Raw genomic sequence first — 22,702 nt, 5'->3', positions numbered from 1 at the left:
GAGGTCACCCGCAAGCACTGCCCCAATCTCCCCACACAAGCAAGGGTCTCTCCCAACCAGTTCCATCCCCCTCACCCGGACACACAGTGAGCCCGCCCACCCCTACCTCCCGCGTCCCCACCCGGTGAACCGCCCATCCATCCAGAGGCCCCGCCTTCTTTTCTCCGCAGCGGTCTTCCAAGCCCCGCCCCACCTTTCAAACTAGTGTCTCCTGAAGGCCTCTCCTCTTCCAACTGTTTGGATCCCTTTATCCCGCGCCCCCTCCTCCCCCCAGCACTTACCCCCGGATCAGTGGTCCCGCCCGGCGAAACGTCCCTGCCCTACCCAGGCCCACTCCTCCCACCCCTGTGCTGGAAACTTGGTATGTCCCGGGGTGGCCCACGGGAACGGGGATCGGGCGAGACCATTAGCCGAGGAGGGGGAGACGCAGCAAGGGAGTCCGTGTTCAACCACGGACGGTCGAGACCGCCGGCTCCCCTGGTGCCTTTCGGTGTCTCCCCAGACTTCGCCACCTCCCTATCGCTGCCCCCACCCCACTTAGTGCTGCGATCTTCACCCTTCCGGCCAGGTGCACTGCGGTTCACGGGAGCCTCCATTCACCGGGGGATCTCGGGGCAGAAGCGCTTCCGGTCGCCCCAATGTGCGTGGCGCATTCCCGGTAGCCTGGCTGATACCTGTCATGATGTTGATCCGGGCTAACAAATAAATGGGGAGCCCCTCCCCATGGAGCGTCACCAAACGTTAACGCACACTTTCAGTCTCTCAAAGAAAGCAGGAAGGCTGATACATAATAACAACCAGTTACCGATGTGCTTGGCACGTACTAGACAGTATAAGCACATTATTTTCAATTTTCCAGCCAGCCTTGGTGAGTTAGTATTATCCCCATTTTCCACATGAAGACACTAAGGTTCAGAGAGGGGAAGCCTCAGCAAGTGCTGTGATAGAGCAGAATGGGGAGCCAGCCCTGCACGACTCCATCCCTACTCGCTGCCTAATGAGAGCCGTTGGAAATGCAGGGACATATATGGGGCGCCTGGGTGGCTCAGTCGGTTAAGTGCCCAACTCTTGATTTCAGCTCAGGGTATGATCTCAGGGTCGTGAGATCAAGTCCTGTGTAGGGCTCCATGCTGGGTGTGGAGCCTGCTTAAGATTCTCCCTCTCCCTCTCCCTGTGCAGCCCCCTGCCATGCGCGCTCTCAATCTGTCTTGAGAGAGGGAGGGAGGGAGGGAGGGAGGAAAAGTGCAGGGGTGGAGGTTTGAGTTGGGGAGGACCCCCTGTTGTGTGTCCTTTGGCAAGTCACTGAATCTCTCCGACTTAATTTCCATAGCTAGGAAACGGGTGCCATGCCCACCTCCCAGGGTGTTCGGGGTGATCATAGAGGGCATCTCTTAGCTCTGCCACCCTCAGCACTGGCTTCATTCTCACGCTCTATCAAGATGCTCGCAAGCAGGTCTGGGCCTGACCATCCCATTCTGGGGCTTCTTAGGATTGAGAGCATGTTTAGAAGCCCCCCACCCTGAGCAGACCCATTGGCCAGGATTGGGTCACACGCCCGTTCTTAAACCATTCACTGGTACAGTGGCTGAGATTGGCCCAGACTACTCATTTGCCACGCTGGGATACTGGTCCAGATGAGGGAGGAAGAGGGCTGTTGGGGGGAGATGGATTCTTTTGGCCCCTCCACTCCATCTGGCCCCAGGAGGTCTTATTGATAGAATGGAAGAAGAAATGTTGGAGCGCCTCAGGTTCTCTCCAAGTCTAGGCCTCCCCTCTCTCCCCGAAAAGCCAGGAACTCAGTGCAGAAACCAAAATAATACTGTTTTATTCCAGTCCTGAAGCACAATAGTCCAGACTGTTCCCCTCTTCCACTGGAGAGCCTCCAGCCCATCCCCCCAGACCCCCCCTCTCATTCAGTCTCTTCTGGGAATGACCAACCAGAAGGTCAAGGGGATCCAAGCCTCTGGGCTTTCGAGACTCTCAAATCACTCCCCTCTTGTTCCTTCTCTCCCCATCTCCCATACCTTTCCTTTCCGTGTGTGTGTGTGTTTTTTTTTTCCTCTGTCCTCCACCCTGGCCTCCTTCTCCCCTGCCTCCCTCTGCTTTTCCCCATTTCTGCCTCTCCTCTTGTCCTCTCTCCTCTGCTTATCTCCCTGCTAGTTTCTCTCCTCCCCCCACCCCCCACTTGTCCTCCTACAGTCCCCCTTGCTTTTCTCCTTCACCCCTGCACTCTCTGGAGTGACCATCTGTTCCTGCCTGGGCTCTCCCCATGTCCTGGTGTCTTCCCCTCCCCCAGCTTTGTAGCCTCCTTCCTTCTGCCCCCGTCTCATCACACATTTCCTCTCCTGAGGGAAGCCCTCAGAAGCCATCCTGGCCACCACCATCTTCCACACTGTGGCTCCAGGACCTCGGAGACCATTGTCAGCCGCCCCCCTCACACCCAGAGAGGTAAACGGCCAAGGTGAGGTCCCTGGATGACACAGGAGGTAGCCAGAGGGACTGGGGTGGCCTCCTTGGCCTCAGCCCTATTATCTTTGGGATCGAAGAATGCCCTCCCAACCTCGCAGCGGAGGGTGGCAGGCAGGGACCTGAAGGGTCAGGGCTCTGGGGCTCTCCCCCAGCAATCCCTGAGCAGGTCCATGTGGAATAAGGCTGCCCCGGTGAGGAGGCGTGCTGCAAAGAGGTGTCGGCAGGGCAGACGCCGGGCGGCGTGGATGGAGCAGCTGCAGCGGGTCAGAGCCCTGTCCAGGAAGAAGTCCGAGGTGCCATCCTTAAGGGCAAACCCAGCTCCAGTCCAGTGGAAACCCCGGGTACCGTGCTGCCTGGCAAAGGCCAGCTCTTCGGCCACCAAGTCTGCCAGCTCTGGCCCGCAGGCTGCCCGGAACTTGGCCAGGGGCTCCCAGTCCACCTCTTCCTCTGCCGAGGGGCAGCAAGGCCTCTTTGGTTCCCTTGGACCTTCTTCTTCACCCCCTTCCTGCAGGCTCTCCCCAGTGGCCAAGTAGACTCTCCTTGTCCCTGCCCATTCTAGATCACCCTCAAACACCGTCGCCACCGGGGTGCCACACATGACCCCGTTCCCCAGCCCTAGACACCTCCCTCCTGTGCCCCCACACTCCATCCCTTGTCCTCCCCTGCTCTTGGGGCCTACAGATGGGGCTCCCTCTCCATTCTCCAGGCCTGTCATCCTTGTGTCCCCCAGCTGGACCAGAACTACATCCTCCAGGTCCCTTCTTCTTTTGACCCCCAAACTCACTCCTCTCTCTTCTCCAATCTCTGGCCCTCTCTGCCTCTCATCTCCCCACTGGGGTCCCCTTTGGTCTCCATTCTCAGGGACCAACTCCCTGGGCTTCTCCAAATGGCGCCCCCTCCAGTTCCTGACCTCCAACCCCCTTCCCTTCTCAGCTTCCACCTGAGGCCCCTTCCACTCTCTGGGTTTCAGCCCACGTGCCCTCTCATCATGCAGCTGGGCCCCCCTCCAGGGGCTCCCTTCAACACTCCTGGCCCTCTCACAATCCAACGGGGCCCCCTTCCGGTCTGTGGTCTCCAGCACCCTGATCCTTCGATCCTCCAGCTGGGCCGTCCTCCAGGTATACCCTTCCAATCCTCTCAGCCCGTGGTCCTCCAGCCGGGCGCCTCTCCGGACATAACCTTCCGGTCCCTTATCTTTCTCACCCTCCAACAGGGCCCCCCTCCAGTCTCTGATCTCTGGTCCTCTCCACGGCTCGTTCTCCAGCTGGGACCCTCTCCAAACGCTCTCTTCTAGCCCTCTCGCTTTCTGGTTCTCCAACTGGACCTCTCTCCAGTCTTGGATCTGCAAGCCTCTCCCCATCTCACTTTCTAACTGAGCCCCTCGCCGGTCTCTGGCCTCCAAACCTCGGGGCCACTCCTTCTCCAACGGGGCGCCTCTCCAAATACTGCCTTCTTTCGGGGCCCCTCCCCAGTCCCCGCTCTCCAGGCCCTTCACCCTCTCCTCCACGGGGGCTCCCCTCCCCGGCTCGCCCTCCGGCCCCGGCCCCCCAGCGTCCGGGCCGTCGGGCGCCGCCTCCCCGGCCGCGTCGGCCCACTGCATGGCCACCAGGTCGCGGAGGCACTGCGCCACGCTGCGCGAGGGGCTCAGGCGGCGCAGCAGGCGCCGGCGGTGGCCGCGCACCAGGGCGCACGCGTCCAGGTCCCGGGCCGCCTCGAAGGCTCGGAAGCGCACCCACATGTCGCGGCGCGGGGCCCAGCTGCGCTCGAAGTAGTCCACGAAGGCGGCCGGGCCGTGCGCGCGCAGCTCGGCCAGCGCCTCGGCGTAGGCGGCGGGCGACGCCGCGCCGGCCAGGCGGCACAGGCGCGGCCACAGGCCCGGGTCCTCGCGGCCGGCGCCGCCCAGCTCCTGCGCCTTGCTGAAGAGCGTCTCGAGGCCCTGCGCGCGGCAGATCTGCACGCGCGCGCCCGGCAGCAGCTGGCGCACGGCGGGCAGCTGCGCCGCCACCTCGGGCCCGGCCGTCAGGCAGCGCACGCGGCCCTTGACGTCGGGCGCGCTCTGCAGCAGCGAGGCCAGCGCGAAGCGCAGCAGGCTCGGCGTGCCCGGGCGCGCCACGCAGCAGGCGGCCTGGCGCGCGCGGCCCGCGCCGTCCACGCACAGCACGACCAGCAGGTCCAGCGCGCCCTGCAGCCCCGGCAGCCGGTCCACCAGGAGCATGCGCGGGAAGCGCCGCAGCAGCGCCCGCGTGCGCGACGTCAGGAAGAACACCGTCTCCACCACCGCCTGGTCCTCCACGAACACCAGCTTCACCTGCGGGCGGGGGGGGGGAGCGGGAGGGGGAGGCAGGGAAAGAGGTCAGGGGACGCCGGGGGTCGCCCGGCGGCTCCCGGGTCCCGGGTCCCCCCACCCCCACGGGGGGCAGTGGGAATCCGTTCATGCCTGCGCGCCCCGGTTCTGCCGACCGGCAGGAGGCAGTGCCGGGGAATGGTTAAAAACGCGACCTCCGGGGCGCCTGGGTGGCTCAGTTGGTTGAGCGACTGCCTTCGGCTCGGGTCATGATCCTGGGGTCCCGGGATCGAGTCCCGCATCGGGCTCCCTGCTCGGCGGGGAGCCTGCTTCTCCCTCTGACCCTCCTCCCTCTCATGTGCTCTCTCTCTCTCTCTCATTCTCTCTCTCTCAAATAAATAAATAAAAAAGGGGCGCCTGGGTGGCTCAGTTGGTTAAGCGACTGCCTTCGGCTCAGGTCATGATCCTGGAGTCCCGGGATCGAGTCCCGCATCGGGCTCCCTGCTCAGCGGGGAGCCTGCTTCTCCCTCTGACCCTCCTCCCTCTCGCGCTCTCTGTCTCTCATTCTCTCTCTCGCAAATAAATAAAATCTTAAAAAAAAAAAAAATCTTGGGCGCCTGGGTGGCTCAGTTGGTTGAGCGACTGCCTTCAGTTCAGGTCATGATCCTGGAGTCCCGGGATCGAGTCCCGCATCGGGCTCCCTGCTCGGCAGGGAGTCTGCTGCTCCCTCTGACCTTCCCCCCTCTCATGTGCTCTCTCTCTCACTCTCTCAAATAAATGAATAAATAAAATCTTTAAAAAAAAAAAAAACAAAAACAAAAACGCGACCTCCGGAGGCGGATCGCCCGCGTGTGAGGTCCGGCACCGCCGTCTAAGAGCTGTGTGATTTCTGCGCACGGGACAGCCTCTCTGAGCCTCGCTGTACCTACTGGGAACTGGGTATTCATTCCTTCATGCGCGGACAGGCGGTCTAGAGCGAAAGTCGCAAAGTGTAGGCCTTGAGCGGCAGCATCACCTGCTGGGACCTTGACAGAAATGCATGTTCTTAGGCCTTGCCAGACCTGCCGAGTCAGAAACGCTGAGGGCCCCACAGTCGGCGCTCTGACAAGCCCTGCGGGGATTCCCACGCGCACTCCAGTTTGAGAGTCACTGGTCTAGCACTAAGGACTTTGAGGCCAGATCGTCTAGGTTTGAGTCCCGTCCCCACCGCTCTCGAACCTTGTGACTTCACCTCTCTGAGCCTCAGTTTCCTCCTCAACCTCCTTGTTCCCCCAGTTTCCCCTTCCGGGAACTGAAAATTCATTCCTTCATGCTCGGAAGGTCAGGTCCAGCTTAGGGTCTAAAGCCAGACTGCCTGGGCTGAGACCCTGGCCGTGTGGCTTCGGCGACTTCCCTGACCTCCACCCCATCTGTAAAATGAAGAGAGAGTATCTCTGTGACTGGAAGGACGAAATGCATTAAAGCATTTTAATGCTCCCCCCTCCCTTTTTTTTTTTTTAAGATTTTATTTATTTATTTGAGAGAGAGAGAATGAGAGAGAGAGAGAGCATGAGAGGGGGGAGGGTCAGAGGGAGAAGCAGACTCCCTGCCGAGCAGGGAGCCCGATGCGGTTCTCGATCCCGGGACTCCAGAATCATGACCTGAGCCGAAGGCAGTCGCTTAACCAACTGAGCCACCCAGGCGCCCTTAATGCCCCCTTTTTGATCCCTCTTGGCTTCTGTCACCCTGGAAACTCCTGGCTGCCTGGCACAAATATATTAATGTTCAACCAATAGTAAGTGCTCTCAAAGCGTTCATCATTACTACCATTATCACCCCTGCTCAAAGATCATGTCCTCATAAAGGTCCGCCCTGACCATCGCTTCTAAGCAAATACCCCAGCTCTCTCTAGCCACTGTTGGCCATGGCACTTGACCACCCTGGAGCATGTCACCTCTTTATTTGCTGATTTGCTTATCGTCTGTTTGCCCTTCCTAAGATGGAAGCGCCACAAGGTTAAGGATGTTGTGTTTTGCATTCCCAATGTTTGGAATGGCACCCACAGTCACGGCTCGATACATCCTGAATGAATGCATTCATCAGTGTGCGGCAATATCCCCTCGCCATGTCTCTGGAGTCCAGGGAAGAGTCTAATTTTGAATCTTCACTTTGTCTCTTACTAGCTGTGGGGACCCTGGCCTGAGTCTCACTTTCCTTGGCTGCAAAATTGAGGTAATGTCTATCGACCACGGCCATGGAGAGGCTAAAATGAGATCATTTGTGTCCAAAGCTTGGTGCGTATCTAATCCCGCTATTATTTCTGTCTTACTTATCTCTCAGCAGCACTGAGTACAGGGAGCCTGCCCCCTTTTTGATCTCTCTTGGCTTCTGTCACCCTGGAAACTCCTGGCTGTCTTCCTTCCTCCCAGGCATCTCCCATGTGGTATCCTTTGCTTGTCCTCTTCCACCTCTGCTCCACTTCTAAATGTTGCTGAGCCGCAGAGCCCGTCCTGGCTTCTCTTCTCCTCTTTCCTGTCTCTAGGCTCTGCCAAGGTGATCTCATCTGGTCACACGGCCTTCCTCATCTCTCAGCTGATAACTCCCAGTTCTGTATCTCCAGGCTCTAGATCCATCTACTGAACTGCCTCGGCAGGAACATGGCCCATTGGACGTCTCCAGTGTCCCTGGAGATTGGCAGCCCAGAGCCACACTTGATTCCCACTGCCCCCCAACCAGCCCCATCTCCATTTCATTTTCAAAACTTCTGATCAGATCACCCCCTCCCCTGGCTGAAAACCTTTCCTCTCCTGGGACTTCGCATCCCACTTCAAGGACCACCCAGATTTCCCACCACGCTGTGGGCTGGGCCATCAGGCTCGTGGACCTCATCTTCTGTCCCTCTCATCCTCCTTGACCTCAGCCTCTCTGGCATCATCATGCATGAAAACCACTGAATGGGGCAGGCAGGTGGCGATTGGACTCCTTCTGCTGGTCCCTGTCAGGGCTGGCCCGCAGCTGCACAACCAGGATCTGAATCATGTAAGCACGGATCTCGCCACAAACCATTCTGCCATCATCCAACCTCATCCTACCAGATGGTTGAAAAGCACTGCATCAGAGCACCTGGGTGGCTCAGTCGGCTAAGCGTCCGACTCTTGATTTTGGCTCAGGTCATGATCTCGGGGTTGTGAGATTGAGCCGCGAGTAAGTCTCCCCGCTTAGTGGGGAGTCTGATGGAGATTCTCCCTCTCCCTTTGCCCTTTCCCCTGCTTGCACTCTCTCATGCTCTTTCTCTTTAAAATGAATCCATAAATCTTAAGGAAAAAAAAAAAAGCACTGCATCATTCTCAGCTTTCAAGGGGAAAGAAAAAAAAATCCTCTAATTAAAAAAAAAGAAAGGACTAGTAGAGTTCCAAAAAAACAAGTAAATTGCTTTCCCGCCCCAGAAATTCTATATTCAGCATCTTAACTCGTATTAGAATTCACTATATTTTATGAAAAAGCCTAGAAAACCTACCACTGGATTAGTTACTATCCCACTATGATTTTTTTCCAACCATCATGAATTTTTACACCTACGATTACTTTAATTTATCTCTGCTAATGTCTCAATCTAGAACTGCTCTGTCCAAGCTGGTCGCCTTAGCCCCATGTAGCTATTTACGTTTAAATTTTTAAAAAAGATTTTATTTATTTGTCGGAGAGAGAGCGTGCACGCACAAGCAGGGGGAGGGGCAGAGGGAGAGGCGGGCTCCCCGCTGAGCAGGGAGCCCGATGCGGGCTCGATCCCAGGACCCTGGGATCACAACCTGAGCAGAAGGCAGACGGTTAACCAACTGAACCACCCAGGCATCCCGTCTTTACATTTAAATTAATTAATATTTGACAACCTAGAAAAATTCAGTTCATTGGTCGCACTAGTCCTATTTCACACGGGGCTAGAGACTCCTCTCCTGAATGCTGCATATACAGGACATTGGCACCATCACAGAAAGTTCCTTTAGACAGCACTAGTGGAGAAATTACCGCCAAGATAAAAGTAGTCCTAAGTATAACAAAAAGAGTGACACGTTTCTATAGTCTTGAGTTCGCGTCTGTTTCTTCTGGGGAGTCAGGAGTAGGAAAAGGAAATACAGCAAAATGTATGTGGCTCGAGACTTTTCCAGAGCAGGCAAGCCCCTGATGAGTTAGAAGCCGACTTCCATTCTTTAAGGGATAATTTCGATTTCTGACCTGCGGTTTTCTTTCTAAAGAGGGCACGGAAGCTTTTCTTGCCCAGCCATTAGTTCATTAAGCAGCGTTGACTGAGAGCCTCTTGGGGGCCGCTGTGTGTGACCTTGAAGAGAGAAGAGGGACGGAGGCAGGCCTGAGTCCTGCCCTGTTGGACTGGCTGAGGCTCCAGGAACAGTCCAGTCGCACAACCTTCAGCTGAGAGGCGTACACTCGCAGGTAGTAAGTGGCAGGGCTGGAATTTGAACCCACGGCCACTTGGGCCTGGAGTCTGTGCTCCTGACCGCTGTACCCCCTTGGCCTTCACAAAAGTGATCCCACAGGCCTGATTCAAAGGCAGGTGGCTGGCAGATATGAGGGCTCACCTGAGGGCAGGTGTCACCTCAGACACACAAATCGGTGACACTGGGATGTGTCAACCACAGATGGTGGATTCCACAAATGTGAACATCAGAAACCACGCCACGAAACGCTCTCCATCCACACCCCTGTTTCCATGTGATCGGAACGGTACTATTCTCCAGACTGGCCCGAAGAAAAACTTGAGGGAATAAAAATAATACCTAAATAGCTACCCATACAGGGCTTCCTACTTAACTGTTTTCACACAGACACGCACATACACACACTTAATCCTCCCACAACAACCCTATGAAGTAGTACCTATTCTTATCCCCGTTCTACAGACGAACAAACTAAGGCTTGGAGAAGTAACTTGTCGCACCTTGTTGGATGTCCCACGGCCAGTAAACGGCACAGCTGGAATGTAGAGAAAGCTCTTGGCACCTCACAAGATAAATAAAACCAGTTTCTAGCTGTTACACTAGGACCCAGAAAATAGGTGATTAACCTTCTAAGTCACCCGCACCTGTGAAGCATAAATTCCCAGCAGTGGGAGAGGGGCCCAAGTGCTCATTTTGATAGACATTGCCCAGTTGCCTCCACTGTGACTGTACCAGTTTACCTTTCACTATTCATAAAAGTGGCACATTCAGATCAACGGTCCTCCTTCTCAGAAGGCGAAGCACACCCATGACAGAAGGTCCAACATCTCTGTGCAAGCTCCATCTCTGCCCAGAAAGCTTGCCGATTACCCTAGAGCCTGCCACAAACGAGGCGATGGAGATGTAACTAACACCGCAGCACATCATCGCAGCCTCGGGGCAGATTATAAAAGGTCTTAACACCTCCCTCGTTGAAGCAGCTACTCAGTCTTGCCCACAAACTGTGGCAGTGGCCTTTGGGTACACTAGTCTTGTTGGACCCCCTCCCAGGACCAAGTGGGTCACCGACACTCAGGGGGTCCCAGGCATTCAGCTTTTCAAAGTAACCCCTCCAAAACAGAAACAAACAAAAACAAAGCAGCAACTACAAAAGAACGCCCAAAAACCAAAAAACCCAAACCAAACCAAAAAACAAAGTCATCCCTCCTACATGAGACTGCTGGGAAGCAGAGAGCATAATATCTGGTTGTTGCTTAGCCTCGTCTTGGGACCAGATAAAGAATTATTATCCTAACATAGTAATAATACAGAACTCGTTCAATATATCTCATGACTGAAAAGAGCCACCCGAAACTGCCATGTAAAGGTGACAGGTTGGCCAGACTCTAACTTTATCTTCCCTGAACCTCAAGTAGAGGTTTCCATAGAAAAGGACTTTTTTTTTTTTTTTTTTTTTAAAGACAGGAGCAATAGGAAAGGAGACAACAGGAACCAAATTTGGGAAGCCGGCAAGCATTTGGACAAGATGGCCACTCCCCACCCCCCACCCCCTGCAAAACAAAAGCCAAACCCTGAACCCCATCATTCCTGAGCCAGCAACTGCAAAATGCTGAGGACGGATAGTAGCATCTTCAAAAGGAATTGGCAGCACTAGGCAGTGCGGGGAGGTTAAAATAGACAAGTCGATGGCTGTTTAAGAAGCAGGTAGACCTCTAAGGTCAAGTTTCCTCTCACTCCCAGGTGGCTGGAGGTTTATTCTGTGAAAAGGGTAGAATAGAAAGGGCCACTGGCCGGGGAGCCTGGGTAGCTCAGTCGGTTAAGCGTCTGCGTTTGGCTCAGGTCATGATCCCAGGGTCCTGGGATCGAGTCCCGCATTGGGCTCCCCGCTCAGCGGAGAGCTTGCTTCTCCCTCTGCCCCTCCCCGATGCTCATGGGCATGTTCTCTCTCTCTCAAATAAATAAATAAAAATCTTAAAAAAAAAAAAGGAAGGGCTGCTGGCCTTGGGGACAACGGGTCCATCTGATGAGGGACAGGGTGTCCATGCATCTTGCTGCCCCAAAGCCAGGTCCCCAGCGCTCTTCCCCCATGTGGCTCCCAGAAGCTGGCAGCCTGGCCCTTACCCCCGCAGGCAAGAAGTTAAAGATGACCAGCCCCAGAGGAAGAAACGAAAGATGCTGACACGTGGCCAGCCCCAACATCTAAGGCAAAATGCAAAAAAAAAAGTATGTCTAATATGCTGGAGGAGGGGGGCAAGTGGAAATAAAATGAAAATGAAAGACAAATTTCCCTGTATACCTATGGGGTGGGGCTGTTCAGTGTGAAGCCAGTGGCTGTTTAAATTGCGATTAATTAAATTAAAAATCCAGTTCCTCCATCATATTGGCCACATTGTGGATGCTTGAGAGCCACATGAGTCCAGGGGACACAGGTCATTTCTATCATCATAGAAAGTTCCCCCCGGTAGCCCAGAGCCATAGAATAGAAAGATGTATGAAGAACAGATACTCTGGTGGCCTCTGAGGAGGGGACCTGAGGGACAGGAGGTGACAAGGGGACTTTTCACCTTTTGAAACTTCGTACCTTTTGGATTTAGAAGCATGTGAACGTGTTACGTATTCAAAAAGTCAATATTTAAATGTTGAAAAAAAAAAGGAGGGGCGCCTGGGTGGCTCAGTCGTTAAGCGTCTGCCTTCGGCTCAGGTCCTGATCCCGGGGTCCTGGGATCGAGCCCCGCATCGGGCTCCCTGCTCAGTGGGAAGCCTGCTTCTCCCTCTCCCACTCCCCCTGCTTGTGTTCCCTCTCTCGCTGTGTCTCTCTCTGTCAAATAAATAAATAAAATCTTAAAAAAAAAAAAAAGGAATAATCCTTTCACTGGTCTCTCTCTTGGTTCAGGAACTCCTTCCTTGTTTCCTTTAAAAGGATTAAGGTGGACCCAAAGACGGACCCAGGAGGCAACCTTGGTTTAGCCTGGATTCTATGGCAGCCTCCAAACTGGAAGTTAAAAGGACAATCCCTTGACCTTGAAGGCTTTTGTTTGTCGATGAGCGGCTTCTCACGGGGGCAGCCCTACATAGGTGTCTGCGGGGAAGACAGCCAAGGCTTATTTATTTGACGGTGGACAGTGGAGAACTGAATAGCTCAGCGAAGACCAGTGGCATGTGTAGCCCCGTTTTACAGAGCAGTAAACTGACTTGGTTGGGACCCTCAGCTCTCCGGAGGCTAGCCCTGATGGGAAGGGGCCCGAGCCTCATTTCTAAACTGGGGAATAGCCGAGCAGTGAAGAGCACGGCCCTGGATCCAGACTGTGTAGGTCTGAAGTCCAGCTCCATCATTAAGTAGCTGTGTGACCCCGGGCCAATTCCTTGACCTCTCTGTGCTTCAGTTTCCTTGTCTATAAAATGGAAGGGAGAATGGTGGCCTCCTTCCTCAACACGCTTTGGTGCGATTTAAATGAATTATAACACGCCAAGCACTTAGGGTAGTGCTTGGCACCTAGTCAGTGCTTGATAACGTGAACTAAAATGATCGATATGATATGTGGATAGAGGGCTGGGTTTGTGTTGGTGGCTTGAATCACGGCTGGTTCCTGAGCATGAGATGGAGGTGGGGGGAGTGCTCTGGACCTGATTCTGGAGAGTGGGTTCACACTGCACCACTACCCGGGGTTGGGATTCTCCCATACGTAAGAGAAAAGCACAGCCAGGGGGAGAACCTAGTTTCTCCCCTCCCTCCACTTCCTCCCTGCACATCCACCCCAGCTCTGAAGTTGGATGAAAGCAGCAGAAAGATTCCTCTTGGAGGAACAGTGGGAGTGCTCCAGCCTCTGAACCTTTGCACTGGCTATTCCTTCTGCCTGGAACTCCTGTCCCTCTAAAGATAGAATGGGGGTCTCCTGCCTCCATTCTGCCTCCTCTGCTTCACCAGCATTTCCTTAGCGAGATCTTCCCTGACCACTCAGATTAAAATTGTACCCTTACAGGGGCACCTGGGTGGCTCAGTCGATTGAGCATCTGCCTCCGGCTCAGGTCATGATCCCAGGGTCCTGGGATGGAGTCTCGCATTGGGTCCCCCGCTCAGCAGGAAACCTGCGTCTCCCTCTCCCTCTCCCTCCGCCTCTCCCCCCCGGTTTGTGCTCTCTCACATAAATAAGTAACATCTTTAAAAAAAAAATAAATTAAAATAGCACCCTTACAACTAACTGCCCCTCTCCATGTCCTCACCCTCTTCTCCTTGGCCCTACTCCTCACTCCATCTCCTTAGGTGACAAAGGTGACCCTCTCTTCTGAGTCTTGATCTGAGTGGTGGGGAAGGGCTGTTTTCACTTGGTGGACATTCCTCCAACTATGCACTTCTCATCTGCGCATTTTCTATGTGTGTGGTTCGGTTTTTCTACATGGCACTTTCTGTCACCTCTTCTTCCTCGCCCCAACCCTCCTGACATTTTATCACAGTTGCGTGTGTCTGTCTCTTGTTGGTGTCCCCCACTACAACTGCAAGGTGATTCTAGCAGCTTCCTCTGCAAGGTAGCCAATAGCCAGGAGTGGCTCTTTAAATTTCAAGGAGTTAAGGTGAAATAAAATTTAAAATTCGGTTCCTCGGTCCTACTGGCCACATTGCGAGTGCTCAACAGTCACGTGTGGCCAGGGGCTACCCTACCGGGCGTGCAGCACCCCCAAGGGGTCCCTGCGGGCGGGGACCACGGGTGTCTGGCAGGCTGCGGCCCCCTCCAGGCCGCAGTGGGCACTTAGTGAATGACCGAATGGGGGGGAGGGGGAAGGATGAAAGGAGCGAATGGATGAGTGGGCGGATGAATGAATGAATGAATGAATGACCCGTGAGGCTCGGGCGGGGCTCTCCCCCGCCCCCGCCTGCCTCTCCCGAGACCCCACCTTGGCCTCGGGGTCGGTGCGGAAGAGCCCCTCGAGCACGTGCAGGGCGTCCAGGACGCCGTGGTCGCGGCCCTTGCAGTAGGAGAGCAGGCGGTGCACGTCGGCCGGCGCCACGAACTGCTTGGAGATCTTGTTGGTGGTGCGCACCGGCAGGCAGGCGTTGGCCAGCAGGTGGCCCGGGCGGAAGTAGTAGGCGAACTCGAGCGGGCAGGCCGGGTGCGAGTGGGTCAGCTGGCACTCCGTCACCACGAGGCGGTCCCGCAGCGGGCTCAGCTTGACGATGATGAAGGCCGGGCAGCCGGGCTGGGGGGGCCTGCGGGAGAACGACCACCGCCGCCGTCACATCACCCTCTGCCCTCGTCCTCCTGCTCTCTCTCTCTCTTCCTTTTTAATTATTATTTCCTCTAAAATTAAGGGCTGTTGCAAGCATCGAGAAGAGAGAGGGCCTTCCGAATCTGTCAGCTGCGTGACCTCGGGCAAGTCCCTTCAAGCCTCTGTGCCTCAGTTTCCTCCTATGTTGAAAGGGAGATCATCGGCACCAGACCTTTCTCCTGGGGTTGTTGTGAGGATTGAAAGAGTGGATGTATGGACAGCACTTAACTGTGTCTGCAACGTAGCCAGCCCCCGTGTTGGCTGCCCCTCTGTGCCTACCGCCCCGTCTCTATCAAAAGCGAAGGGATATTTTATTTACCTCAAACAACTGTAAGAAATAAAACACTTCAGAGACTCCTGTATCCACTTCACATTTGGCAAGACCAGCATGGCAAGTTGAGGGCCTCTGGGGACTCTGTCCCCCCAAAGTCCTCCTCGGTCCCCCAAAGTAGCCACTTCCCAAATTGGGTATCTAGCCTTTCCTGTGTGTTTTTGGGTACCCATAAACAGTGGAAGGTAGGTTCCCAGGTTTTAAAAGCTCGTATACACAGAAAGGTGCTCAAACTCATCAGTCATCTAGCGAATACGAATGAAAAGCCCCAGGAAATGCCACTACCCACCGCCAGAATGACCAAATAAAAGCACAGACCAGGATGTGGAGAAAGCGCCACACTTAACTTCTCGTCGATCGGAGTTTACTTGTCACTTGTCACCGTGTGACAGTATCTGTTAATGCGGATCACGTGTCTCCCCGTGACCCAGTATTTCCACTCAAGACAAATGCCTGAAGATGGGCACCCAAAGATTGTACTAGAATGTTCACAGCAGCCCTGTTCATATCAGCCAGGTATTTGAAACAACCCGACATCCACCAGGAGGGCAGGAAAATAAGTAAGGCTATATCCTCAAATACGACCCTGACCAACAGTAAGAATGGACAAGCCATTACTGCTGCCAGCAACGTGGTCGGATCTCGCAGATCCGCTGTGTGAAAGATGACAAGCCACCGCGTGTCGGGTTTATCGCAAGTTCCATAAGAGGCAAAGGTGGCCTCTGCTGTTAGGAGACCGGGGAGTGGTTACCCTTGAGTGGTTAACACTATGGGGAGGTTGGCACTGGGCACGTGTATTCCCTTGTTCTGGGTATTGGTTACATGGGCATTTTGTTTGGGGGAAATTCACTGAGTTGCATACATTATGATGCGTGTGCTTTTCTTCATGTGTGTTACGCTTTTAAAAAGTTTACTTAGGAAACTTTTTCTTTCTAGCGTATGGTAGGCAGAAGAGCCCCTCAAGGATGTTCACGTCCTAGTTGCTGGAGCTGTGCAAACATTGCCGTGCACTGCAAAAGGGACTTTGCAGATATGATTAAATTAAGGGTCTTGAGATGAGGAGATGATCCTGGATTATCCAGGTGGGCTCAGTGTACCCCCAAGAGTCCTTATAAGGGGAAGACAGAAGCAAGAAGCCAGAGAGGCAAGTCAAAGTCAGAGAGAGAGAGAGAGAGAGAGAAAGATGCTTCTCTGCTGGAGGGGCAGCAAGCCTAGGAGAGGCTACAAGCCAGGAATGCCGGCGCCTCTCGAAGATTCTCCCTTAGAGCCTCCAGAAGGAACCAGCCTTGCAGACACCTCGATTTTAGCCCCGTGAGACTGGTGCTGGACTGATGACCCTCAGAGCTCTAAGATCACCCATTTGCATTGTTTTAAGCCACCACATTTGTGATACTTTGTTATAATAGCAATGGGAAACTAACCCCACTCTCTCTATATACTCTTGCAACTTGCTTTCTCACTCATCAGCTTTTCAGCATTGGTTCATTCCTTTTGCTGCCTAATATGCCACTTGCAACTCTGCCAACTGTATGGTGGTTTTTTTTCTTTTTTTAAGATTTTATTTAAGTCATCTCTATAGCCAAGGTGGAGCTCGAACTCACAACCCCGAGATCAAAAGTCGCATGCTCAACCGACTGAGCCAGCCAGGTGCCCCCTCTGCCAACTGCATGTTGTCTCCTCTCCTCCCTTTTTACAAACAACGCTTTGATGACACCCAACTCTTTTATCTGTCTGTGTGTGAGCAAGAGCCTGTCTAGGACAGAGGCCCTGAAGCTGCAGGGCATGGCCCACCCATTAGCTGAAATCGATCAGGGAGCTACAACCAGCATTGTAAAAAATGAAAGAGAATGCGGGGGCGGGGGGGGGGGGGAAGAGGGGAATCAGGGTGCATTTCCATGATAATAATACTTATTATTGACATCTGCTTTCTGAAAGGAGGTTCCGTGTTTCTCCATGAGGAATGATATTGGCATTTTGCGTAGGAGGCTTATGTTCATAGAGCAGGGATTGGCACTCTTTTTCTGCAAAAGGACAGACGGTAAACAGACTCTGTTGCTATACTGTGAAAACAGCCATAGATGCTATGTCAATGCATGGGCTTGGCTGTGTTCCAATAAAACTTTATTTACAAAACACAGCTGCAGGGGCGCCTGGGTGGCTCAGTCGTTAAGCGTCTGCCTTCAGCTCAGGTCATGATCCCAGGGTCCTGGGATAGAGCCCCGCATCGCATCGGGCTCCCTGCTCTGCGGGAAGCCTGCTTCTCCCTCTCCCACTCGCCCCTGCTTGTGTTCCCTCTCTCGCTGTGTCTCTCTCTGTCAAATAAATAAAATAAAATCTTAAAACAAACAAACAAAAAACCAAAACACAGCTGCAGGGTGGATTTGGCCCAAGGTCCTCACAGCTTGTCAGCCCTTGTAACATAGATTGTCCAGGGCTTGGCAAGTAATTAAGAAGGGTGACTCACAGGCGGTAAATGAGTAGCATGCCCTAAAATGCTCCTAAATTGTTTCCAAATGGCCCCAGAGAAGGGTGAGCCTCCCCAGAACCTACCCCGACACTCTCCAGTATAAATACTTAAGAACTGTCTTTGTTAAACCAGAAGGGGATCCTTGACACGTCCCTTTTCTGCTCCATGCAGGAGGTAAAGGAAAACCAGGAGCCTGCTAGATTTTTTAAATCTACATAAAAAGCTTGAGACTTTTTGCCTTATTTAAAGCAACAAAAATAACACGAAATTAGAAAAAGTCTAAGTCTCCAAATCATTATAAATAAAATACAAATGTGGAGCCACCCTAGAGGTGTTAGGTGGAACCAAAAGACATTTCCGACATGCAGCCATTTTTGATTTACCAAAACCGTGGCCCGTTCACAGGGCTCTACCTGACACGTTTCCCCTGGCTAACTCGCGGGCTCTTGTGAAACTCTCTGGCCTGGCCTCTTTTGGCTGACTCTTTTGGTTCAGCCTTTAGAACAAGCCCCCACTCAGGGGAGGCCACACCTCTGGGAAGCTGTGCATCTTGCCAGAGAATAGCACATCCCCTGGGGTCCCTGTACCTCACATAACTGTCTACTGTGGCCTCAGCACACTATTTTTGCATTTCTCTACACCCAGCTGGGGAGAAGAATGCCACCCACCTCTACATGTGAACTCCATGTGGGCAGGAATCTGTTTTGCCTACTGCTATGGTCCCAGCACTAAGAACAGCCCCTGGCCCCTGGGAGGCGCTCGGTAAATAGATGATGAGGAATGACAGAATCTCGTTGTAGGAACCCCAGGCACCCAGGCACTGCGCCCATTACATCAGGCCACTCAGCACCCAGGCCTGCCTATCATGCCTTAAAACTCATCAGACCATCCACGTTTCCCCATTCCCACTGCCAGCAACCCTACTCAGTTCTTTCCTTCTTCATGAAACATCCTTCTCCCTTCTTTTCCTCTAGTTAGCTCCTATTCCTCCTTCACAACTCAGAAGCAGCGTCACCTCCTCCAGGAAGCCTTCTCTGACCATCCCCAGGCAGATTTCATCACACATTGGGGTGAGGATCTGATGGATGCCCATCTGTAATGCATGCTCTTCACTGAATGGGGTGCTCTTCCACTGAAACTCCCGTGATCTAAAAACACATTCACCCTTGCACATAGCAGGTGCTTGAAACAAAGCTCTTGGATGGACAAACAGCATGGCACCTAGGACCACATTTGACTCTCATATCAATAATCTATGATTGAAATAAAGACGAGGGGTAGGGGAGGGAAGAGAGAGGGGACCAAAAACATGGGCTTTGTGGTCAAACTGTGTGGGTCCTCATCCTGGTTTCCCCCTCTTGGCAGCTGGGTTATCTTGGGAAATTCCTTTTACCTCTCTGTGCTCATTTTCTCATGTAGCAATTAGGGCTAATAAGAATACCACCTCGTAGGTTCATCGAGAGTACAGAAGAGGATTATGTTATGCAAAATAGTTAGACAAGGGGCTGGTGCACAGTAAGCACTTAATAAAAACGAGCCTGCTATTTCCCCCATTTTTCTTCTTCTAAAAGTACCATCACTTTGAGCTGTTTTGCTCTCCATGTACCCATTTTTTCTTGATCTTTCAGGTTCTCAAGCTCTTTGTGTTTTCAAAGGCTGGTGTGTGTATTCTAGAGAGGGAAGCGCTGAGAGAGGCTGGGGGTTGTGCAGAGCAGAGGGCTGGAGCCGGAGGGGGAAGAGGCGGGATGGGGATTTGGGGGAGGTTGCAGGGCAACGTCTGGGGAAGGGGGCTGGAGTGGCCAGGGAGAAAGCTCTGAGGTGTGTTCTCAGGCCCCTTGGCCCCAGCCTCCTGGCTGGCCTCCCGTCTCTCTCCTCCAGTCTGTCCCCGACAAGGCCCCGGGAGGGATCATCCTACCCCAGAGCTGCCCCTGCTCTCAGCCCCTCCTGTCTCCCTCTGATAATTGCAGAGCACTGGGGACAGTGCCTGCACATAGCAAGTGCCATGTGTTTAAGTCAAATACATACATATATAAATGTATAAACAAAGAGAATCCTTCAAGTTTCCATTTACTGGTCACCTCTTCCAGGAAGCCTTCCAGAAGCACCCTGTAAGCTCTCAGGTGGAGCTGAGCTGACCACTCCTCTTTTTCCTCCTCCCTCCCACTCTCTAACTTCTTCTCTCTCACAATTGTGAGCCCTGATTTCCAATTTTTTTTTTTTTTTGGTCTTTTTCTCCTCTATTAGGTTCTCAGCTGCTCAAGAGCAGCAGGCTCCAAATGCCCAGCAAAGAGCATGCACACAGTAGGTGCTCAATAAGTGTTTGTTACTTCGAATTGGGTTTTGTTAACAAAGAGAGAGTCCAGATTGGGCCTAAGCCACTCACAAGCTCAAACGTTCTAGATTTCTCTGTGATGATGTGTGTGTTTGATCCTGTTCTGCTTCCTGACCTCTGAGTCTCTGTTTCTAGATAAGCAGGGAGTAAACTACCAAGAACAGTAATCTCTCAATAAATGTTTCAGTGACTACGGCGAGAATCTCTGTTCGAAGGGCGATTTGCATGTATCAGCTCATTTAATCCTCACAAAACCTGGGATCGGTCATTACCATCACTTCCTCCATTTTCCAAGTCAGGAAACTGAGACCCAGAAAGGTGATGTCACTTGCTCAGTGTCCCTGGCTAATCCCAGCAGGCCTGGGGCTTGAGGCAAGCCTGGCGGCTCCCGAGTTTGTGCTCTTGACTTGCAGAACAGCTGTCATTTACCCAGCCGCCCCACGTTCCAGGCACCGGGGAAGTGCCTCCCTGTGCTTGGTCTCACGGTAACCTTCCAACAGCTCTGCGAGAACCCCATTTCAGAGAGGAGAAACCCCACTCAGAGATGTGATTTCTGTTGCCCAAAGACACCCACCCCGGAAGTGCTGGGGCCAGTCTCAAGTGGCCTGAAGGCAGAGCCTGATTTTAAGCGCCCCGTTCTTGCCCATGGCTCTCCAACCAAGGGTCTGAAACTCATGAGCACCTATAGAGACCAGGCAGGCGAAACACGGAAGTGGCAGGGCTAAGTGTGAGGTAACAGGGAGCGGTGGGGTCTGGGGCAAACCTGAGCGCCAATGCCCCATCTAACTGCAGTGGCCGTCTGCCACACAAGAACGTGGGCTCAGCCTCTTCCCATGTTTCAAGAAAAGCCGGAAACCGAACATTTTATGGAGAGGGCTCTGGTTTAAGAGTGGGGGGGGGGGGGTGCGATTAAAACTTCCTTGGCCAGCTGAGTGTATCTCCTAGCTCTCTCATGGATTTTTCATTTGCCCCTTGTAGTGTTACACTTATAGGGAGCTTATTTGTGAGCTTGTTCATATAATGTCAGCCTTCCTGTTCAGTCTGAACATGCCAGGAGGGCAGGGGATTTGTCTATCCTGCTCAACACCTTCTCACCCCAATGAAGTATCTTTAGCCCCCATGTGGGACCTGGCCCTGTATTTACTGAATCAACAGATGGGTCTTTCTCTCTTTGTCCTGTGGTTTACTCTGCAGCTCTGTCTCTGACCTCTTTGTAGGTGTCCCAAACCTGGCTCTCACCCATTTTTCTGGTTCTGGCTGGAGTCTCTGGCTCCATGTCTCCATGTTTCTGGAATATTGTCTTTTTTTTTTTTTTTTTTGGCTTTCTCCAATGTGTCCATCTCACTCTCTGCCTCTAAGTCCCTATTAAAGTCTGTAATTGGAGCCTGCCCTGTCACTCACTGTGCATGCCTTTGTACTTCCAGCTCACTGGCTGTCTGCCTTTCTCTGGGACTGTCTTGGCTTCTCTGCAAGGTGTACTTAGCTATTTTGGTAGGCATCTCTCCCTCCCCATCTCTTGGTGGGGGGCTCTCTGCCTACTCCTCCCCCTCCCCCCCAGCACCCCCCAGCAGGGCACGGCTCAGCTCACGCACCCCACGGTGGGCCGGCTGGGCGCGCGCACGTCCTTGCACACGAGCCGCACGTAGCTGTACTTGAGCACGTCGATGAGCGTGTAGAGCGGGGGCGCGCTGGCCCAGCGGCAGCGCGCCAGGTGCATGGAGCTCTTGACGAAGAAGAGCGCCAGCCGCTGCTGGCACCACGCGTCGAAGAAGCGGCTGAACTCGGCCCATGAGAAGAAGGCACGCTCCCGCAGCTCCTGCTCCTCCTGCCCCGCCGTGCTGGGTGGGGACTCCATCCTGGGGCGCCTGAGTGGAAGGGAGGTCATGTGGATATCAGACCCATCCCCACCAGGGGTATCCCACTTCCTCCATTTTCCGCCTGCCTCTTTGGTCCTGGTGCCTCTTTCTAGGTGGGGCCCAGGGCGGGATGAACCCCCGTTAATATCTAGATATGAATCTACACTCCATCTTTGGCTTTCTCCCATTTCTGCATTATTCCTGGGACAGCTGGAGCCTGTCATCCTGATCCCTGATTTCAGCTCTGGCCCCCTCTGTAGATGTGTCCCTAGGTACAGTTGGGGTCCCTCTCCCAAAATATAACCCTTAAGTTCAGTGGTGGACACCTCCAATGTATTCCCAACTTCCAGCTAAGACCTCCTCCCCCCTCCGGATATATCTCCTATACTTGGCCATAACCTCTAATGCCCCCATTCATATGAAACCCCCCTTCTACGTGTCTACACTTGGCTGTAACTCACATCCATTTTTGCCCTCTTCTAAAGATGTTCTATGTCCAGATGTGCTCCCGCATCCAGTCATGGACCCCTCAGCCCCAGTCATATTCTTCACGCACCTGTGGCTCCCTCCTCCCTGGATGTGTCTCCGATATAAAGCTGTTGCCCCAGATGTGACCCCATGGGTCGTCACATCCAGCTGTAGCCCCTACCTCCGAGAGGCTCCCATATCCAGATGTCCTTCTCACATCCAATATGTACTTTTCGCCCACAAGTGTGTGCCTCATTCACTTGTGGCCAATTCTCAGAAGTGTCACCAATACTTGTCTGTGCCCACCTCCTGCCCAGACGCGCCCCCCAGTCCAGCTGTAGCTCCCTCCTCCCATTTGCAGCTATTGTACTCCCCAGATGTGCATTCTGGTTCTAGACATGGCCCCTCGTCCTCAGATGGGCTTCATCACCCCAGATGCTCCCCCACGTCCAGCTGCGCCTCCCCCCCGCCCCCGTGCAGCCCCTCCCAACCCGCTTCCGCCTCCCCAAGCCCTCCCAGCCCCTCCTGCTGCGGGCCCTCCCATCTCCGCTGTCCCACCCAGCTGTGCCTCTCCCCTCCCCCAGATGTGCACCCTTCCCGCCCCTCCCCACTCACCTACCCGCCCCGGAGCGGCGTCCACCTCCCACAATGCTCCGCGCCGAGGCCAGGCCCGGCCCTTGCTCCCGGGATGCCCCGCGCGGCCTCCCGCCTCTCTTCCCGCCGTGCCTCGCGCAGCGGCTTCCACCGAATCTCCCTCTCTCCCCGCCAGTCACTTCTCAGACCCGCAGCTACACCCGCCC

At 53.9% G+C, this 22,702-nt stretch overlaps 1 protein-coding gene across 3 annotated transcripts; it reads right to left on the bottom strand.

The window, feature by feature from the left end:
- Positions 1-2,230: 2,230 nt before the first annotated feature.
- ZSWIM9 (zinc finger SWIM-type containing 9) lies at positions 2,231-22,630 on the bottom strand. Of its 3 annotated transcripts, none has more exons than XM_034986894.1 (4): positions 22,518-22,630; positions 21,171-21,443; positions 14,077-14,389; positions 2,231-4,777 (listed from the first exon to the last, which is right to left on the bottom strand). In XM_034986894.1, the coding sequence occupies exons 2-4, from the start codon at positions 21,431-21,433 to the stop codon at positions 2,597-2,599; spliced, it is 2,757 nt and encodes a 918-aa protein (XP_034842785.1). In that variant the 5' UTR covers positions 21,434-21,443; positions 22,518-22,630; the 3' UTR covers positions 2,231-2,596. The 3 variants fall into 3 exon arrangements, with proteins under 3 accessions (XP_034842785.1, XP_034842786.1, XP_034842784.1); XM_034986895.1 differs by having other exon boundaries at positions 22,522-22,630; XM_034986893.1 differs by lacking the exon at positions 22,518-22,630 and adding an exon at positions 22,084-22,208.
- Between the last annotated feature and the right edge of the window lie 72 nt (positions 22,631-22,702).

This window comes from Mirounga leonina, unplaced genomic scaffold (genome assembly GCF_011800145.1).
Source record: "Mirounga leonina isolate KUSES-001 unplaced genomic scaffold, KU_Mleo_1.0 Mir_376, whole genome shotgun sequence".
In the NCBI taxonomy this organism is placed as follows: domain Eukaryota; kingdom Metazoa; phylum Chordata; class Mammalia; order Carnivora; family Phocidae; genus Mirounga; species Mirounga leonina.
Note: the sequence above shows the minus strand (reverse complement) of the source record. Positions and strands in the feature narration are given on the sequence as shown.

What these genes read in the sequence shown, in the direction of transcription:
- ZSWIM9 (XM_034986893.1), bottom strand. An exon ending in CCCAGCCGGCCCACCGTGGG is followed by an intron (nt 14,390 to 21,170) that starts GTGCGTGAGCTG and finishes GTTCTCCCGCAG; the next exon opens with GCCCCCCCAGCCCGGCTGCC. An exon ending in GCACCGACCCCGAGGCCAAG is followed by an intron (nt 4,778 to 14,076) that starts GTGGGGTCTCGG and finishes CCCCGCCCGCAG; the next exon opens with GTGAAGCTGGTGTTCGTGGA.